This window comes from Pseudochaenichthys georgianus, chromosome 15 (genome assembly GCF_902827115.2).
Source record: "Pseudochaenichthys georgianus chromosome 15, fPseGeo1.2, whole genome shotgun sequence".
NCBI lineage: Eukaryota > Metazoa > Chordata > Actinopteri > Perciformes > Channichthyidae > Pseudochaenichthys > Pseudochaenichthys georgianus.
In genome coordinates this window covers 17,843,806-17,849,590 of record NC_047517.1, presented here as the reverse complement: position 1 = coordinate 17,849,590, position 5,785 = coordinate 17,843,806, and the positions used below count along the sequence as shown (strand labels likewise).

Sequence of the window (5,785 nt, the reverse complement as noted above, 5' to 3'; positions counted from 1 at the left end):
TGCTGTGCAACCAAGCCTTATGCCTTCACACCCCGGTGGTGGGTGAGACGGGGGAGCTTTGGCATGTGTAGTTAGCAAACTGTCGTGTCAGTCGTGACCCCACAGTATTTTCAGATATTCCCCGTGTTAATTTAAGTTTTGACAAGCTGGCTTACACTGGCAGTGACAGTTGCTTTGGTTGGCTGGAAACACAAGGCACTGGTATACATTTCACTGTAGAACTAGCTGCAAGTGTCCTCCTCTGCATTTCAGTTCCCTTTTTGTTATTTTAATTTAGTGGACACATGTTAGGGGCTCCTGGTGTAATTGTTGTACAATGACTAAAACGACCCTACATGTTTAATGCTAGAGATAATTATTTTTAGTATGTTTTTGAATTATTTTTAGTTCTGTTTGGAGAAAGTGCCTTTTCAGCTTTTAGACTTCAGCAACTGTCAAATGAGAAAAAATATCAACTTTATTATTTATTTTTATTTTTCGGGGAGGGAGGGGAAGGTTTCAATGTCAGCAGTTGCTGCCAATATGAAGAATTTATGTCGGTTTAGAACATGTAGATATGTACATTTTTTTATTAATCATTGTGTATATTTGATTTATTAACTTAATAATCAAGAGCCTTAAGATATCATTCCTTTTTATTTATATGTTCCGTCTAGTTTGGAGGTTTTGATAGCTGTGGAAGTCTACCATTTCTTTCAATGACTTAATTTTTCAACGCATTTTATAAAAAAGCCACATTTCAAAGAAGACAAAGGATGGGCACGTCTGGCCTGAAACACTTTTATTGTCGTTTTCCACACATTTGGCATTTCATTATTACTTGTTGCCAGGACCTTGATTGAAGGCAGTGAAGTTAGGACAACAGATCAGCTGCTGCGAGGGATGGACATGGTGGCAGACATATTGCTTGCCACTAATGGATAAACACTTAAGGGAACAAAAGTCCTTCTGCAGCTTCAGTTTAAACCATCGAAACATTTCAAAGGCAAGTCACGTCATTATGACGCCACAATTCCCATCTGCTTTAGTCAGCGTAATATCAAAAGCTAGACCGAGTACTTGGAGGGGAGGGGGGCAATGGGAACACTGTAGAATCCAATAGAATACACTGCCTCCGCTTTGTTTCTGTGCAAATTAGTTTCTTTTCTTTTTTTAAATGAGGCTCTTAAAGACAAACATGTTTTATCTCATTTGTTAACCCTTTGAGATCATGGCAACATTTTGTTCTATTTTTGACTTTGTGTTATGAACTTGAGAATTATGTGTTGATCTGGCAATATATTTTTGAAAGTCATATTTATTAAATATTTTGTATGAAAAGAGAATTAAAGTTGTCTTTGTTCTGGAGCGCGAGTGAAGAGTCTGTCTGTGATGCATCAAGACAAACATGTCGGCTCATGAGAGCTTTCTCATGCCGCTGCCGTGGGAACCGCTGCCGGAGACGCATCAGAGACTCTGTCCAAATGTGTTTACAGCTAATTATGTTGGAGCAAGTCATCCTCGCATTAGGTCGATCCTGGAGACAAAAATACCCCAGCCCCTCATGATCCTCACACAATGTGGCCCTTGTTGGTGTGGTTAGAGCAGCGGGCTTAAATAAAACCTTTTTAAACTTGCAGGCCTGTGAAATCTTTCTGCAGAATCTAGATTCTGGTTGCCACAGATTCAATCTAAAGAGAGAGATTATCAACACCTCTAGAGAACAACGTTAAACCATGTAAGAAGTTAAAACGGACGGGTCACTTTCACTAATCCACCATGTTGTCCGTCTTGATAAGAACAGATTTGGCTCTTGAGAAAGAACTCCTCTCAGGTTACACCCCTGTTCCAGAGAAACACTGGTTTATTAGGAACATCACTGCGGATCAGCCAGTCTGCAGGGTGGGAGGGAAAGAACGTGCAGAAATCTTCGTGTTATTTCTCGCTGCTTCCAGTAAAGTAGTGACTTGTTTGCATATTTATTTAACGCAAAATGTCTTTCCAGGAAACTCCAAATAAATCAAGATTACTGGGTGTTGACAGCAGCTAAAAATGTAACCTGCATTACCAGAGATGACCTGCTACTCCCAAATAAAACCACAAATATACCCACACTTATTTGGTTCAATATAAAAGCTACATAATACCCTCACATTTAGAGATACATTTCAGGTGCTTAGCAACTAATAACTGTCTAAATTGTGCATGAATGCAATCTAACTACATAAGTGATTTTTGAGAATGAGGTGATGAAATAAATCTGGAAACAGCCATCCATCACAGAAGAGCTTCAGCGGGGAAAGTGGACAGTTTTCAGACACGTAGGAGCCAGCGTTCGAGACGGAGAGCCATGACGTACTGCATGGCTCCTGCCTGTCTGAAATCCCCAATCTTTAACACAAAACCAAATCTAAACTCCAATTAAAGGTTTTTTTGACTTTCATTTGCGAGCCTGACTTGACTACCACTACTTATGGGTGGAGAGAAAAAAGTCTGTTTCAAGTATTCGACAAAGTGTAACTCAAATGCTCATGTAACAAATGCCTTAATATCTTCAGCATTTTATCTGTGTGTGTGTGTGTGTGTGTGTGTGTGTGTGTGTGTGTGTGTGTGTGTGTGTGTGTGTGTGTGTGCGCACATGTGAAACCGATATGTATTGTGGTGAAAATGTGACACGTGTACAAATGCACATCATGTGAGGTAAACATGTAGCCTGACACAATATCGTATCTATCTCCGTGGCGTCAGGCATCTTTACTGTATTCGTCTCGCCCCCCCTCAGGACCTCTTCAGTCGCCGTAATCTCGAGGTTCTGGGCACATTTTCATTCCCCTCCTCTGCGAGTGTGGATCTGGAACTAATAGAGGAGCCCGAGGATGCAGGCTTGACAGATAGGCCCCTCAGACTTGCGGCCAGCCTGTTTTGGTTTGTCTGTGCCGTGTTATTGCTTGTGAGGGGGGGCCTCTGGGCCCGTTTCCCTGGAGTAAGCAGCTCCACTTCCACTGTGGTTTTGGTGCGCCCGGAGACTGGGAAAGCCTTGGACTCTGCGTCGGCTTCGGCAGGAGGAAGGGGCGGCAGCAGAGGAGGAAGGTCATGCCTGGATGTTTGTGTGGAGCACTCGTTGTGAGGAGTTGTGGCTGGAGGTCTTTCAAGGCACGTTCTCTTGGCCCTCTGTGGGTGAGGGTCTTCCCCTGAGTCGCTTGGCTTGCTCCTCTTGCTCTTTCTCGTCTGGTGACTGATTTCAGAGGCTCCGGTTGGTTTAATGCCGTCTGGAGGACTGTTCCCGGTCTGCTGATCCCGGGTCAGGCCCCGCTCTTGAGTTGTCCCAATCTGAGCCTCAGCTTCATTTAAGGCACTGGGGCAAGGCACCATGTGGTCTGCCTCTGGGAGGGTCTTCTGACCACAGCTGGTCTCTTTTGGGCTTGATTCTGAGTCTCCAGCTTTAATCTTCTCTCTTTGGTTTTGGGGACAGTCTCCCTGGTCAACCTGCTGTTCCCCCCCCGCACTGGAAGCATGGAGCTCTCGCTGGACACCAGCTTGTATGGCTCTGAGAAATGAAAGGACAAGAGGATATTAAAGTGTCCTCTCTGACTGCCGGGGTTGGAAAGTTTTGCATTAGATCATACTCACATCTTTTGAAGCACAGTCTTCTTTGTTTTCGTGGGGATGTTTGAAGGCTCTAGGGTTTCTCCCACTCTGGAAAAATACTCTGACTGGCTTTGTTCGCTCAGCTCAGTCTAGAGAGGACAAACAGAAACGGTGTAAACAGAAAATATTATTCCTGGCATCCCCTGGAAATGTTTGGCTCCACAGCTGACTGCTGTCATCATCTGGGATTGTCGGACATAAAAAAACATTCACTACCTGCTGTAAAACTATAATAATTACAATTAACTAAAATAATTCCAATATCATAAACAGATATTTCATATAAATGTATCCTCTTCTGACTGAATTCCAAATAGTGCGGCCACTTTAGTTATTGACCTATGATACAGTACAACAGGAATGTTTTCTGTGATGCCTACACAGACTTCGTAACCACCCAGCTGGCACAAATAATTAGCCCCCACGTAACACTGTTCAAAGAAACCACCTTCAAGGCTTTGGGAAATAATCACTGGCTTGTCATGGAGTGACGTGTGTTTCATGGTCAGCTGTCTGTGTTTGGAAGGATGCTCTCAGCCTGAGACAGGGTTACAAAACGGTGAAACCATTTTTTTTGAAAGGTTAAAACATCGATCACAGAAAGGATGATGGAACTGAGACGTTTAAAAGGAAAAATGCAAATATCAAGCAAAAAGCCACTGTGAGGACAGAAGATCAAAAAGTAGGGAACATTGCCTTGTGGTTAGTAGACTGAAGCAGAACTTTGAGTTGCAGGTTCAAAGTTCAATACACCCACTTACGGAGGGGACCCTCTGAGGCAGAACAGAGAACTGGCCAGAGATTGCATCTCACTAACGTGTGCCCTCAACAGGTCGCTAATGAAGGTTAATCACAGGTCCTCTCCTTGGCTGACCCAGAACAGACTCTGGTTTTATGAGGGAACGAGAGACGCTGGTGGGAAATTGAGCAGAAATTAAAGGCTGAGAACACGCCAATTTATTATGAAATAATTGCATTAAAATTGGAGGGAGAATATCAGAGTAGATTTGGTTTGGACTATATTTGTTGAACTTGGATAAGCAGCATTCAGCTGAAAGGCTAAATGATCAGAGTGACACTTGGTAAACTATTTCCATCAGACTGCAATAAGGCACAGCAGTGCTTCCAGCTAAGTGTTGAATTAGGACTGGGCATGGGCAATATATCGATTTCATATTGATATCTCGATATGAGACGAGATAGTATTGTGTTCGATTTTGGATCTCAACATATTATATTATCGTGTAAGTGTTGTCCTGGTTTTAAAGACTTCATCATAGCAAAGTTATGTACATATTAGATTTTTTTGTAAAAGCTCATTGTGTATATACTGTATGTTATGCAACTACTAATAGTCAATCCTACAAAATCGATCTAGTCATGTTTTCAAAGGTATTGTGATATTTGTTACTACTGTTGTCCCTGTTGGGGAATAATTCCCCAGGGCTCAACGCTAACTTTTAAAAGTGGTTGCCAGGCTGGCAACCAGGCATCAGCTTTTGGTTGCCAAAACTGAAATATGGTTGCCATTTTTAGTCACCTTATATTTTAAATAATTAAGATACTATACAGTTATACATCAACTTAATAAGGAACATGTGACATAAAAGAATGTTCAAATGCTTTTTCAATAAGTAATTAACACAATTATTTGTCCATCCTCAATTGCTGGTATACAAAATACCACTACCAGTAGTGCAGCTGTTGTCATGGTCTTCACAGATCCCTCACAAATGAATTGAGCAAGTCACTAGTTTCTTGGTCATCCGTTGTCTCCCTTTCAAATGTGGGTTTTCTTGACCTTTGTGCTGCTGACCCCCACCATAGATCCATTGGCCCTTCAGCATCAAAGTCTTGGGGTGTTTCTCAATCAGAGTAAAGCTGCTCCAGAGCCACTATTTCAAGCATACTACGTCATCGAGTACCGCCGAAGTACTGTTCCAATGTCCAGCATACTTGGAATTCTACCAAGCCCGGCGTACTTCGTTTGGAGAAATTTCGAGGCTGCACATGTGTAGACTCCGCCGTCTTACAATCCCCACAATGCTTTGCGCACGGACCAATTTCCCCAAATCTGTGGCGGAAAATGTAAGGCGGGGCCTCTCATATGACGCACACCTGCACACTTGCTAGCCTGTTCCACTCTTCGTTTTCCGAA

At 42.7% G+C, this 5,785-nt stretch overlaps 1 protein-coding gene across 2 annotated transcripts in view; it reads right to left on the bottom strand.

The window, feature by feature from the left end:
* Positions 1-2,750: 2,750 nt before the first annotated feature.
* Positions 2,751-5,785, bottom strand: part of slx4ip (SLX4 interacting protein) — a 50,428-nt gene continuing 47,393 nt past the window's right edge. For both annotated transcript variants that reach the window (XM_034101057.2, XM_034101058.2), the window contains 2 exons: positions 3,610-3,716; positions 2,751-3,526 (listed from right to left, as the gene is read on the bottom strand). In XM_034101057.2, coding sequence (XP_033956948.1) covers positions 2,758-3,526; positions 3,610-3,716 — 876 coding nt within the window. In that variant the 3' untranslated portion in view covers positions 2,751-2,757. The remainder of the gene's footprint in view (positions 3,527-3,609; positions 3,717-5,785) is intronic.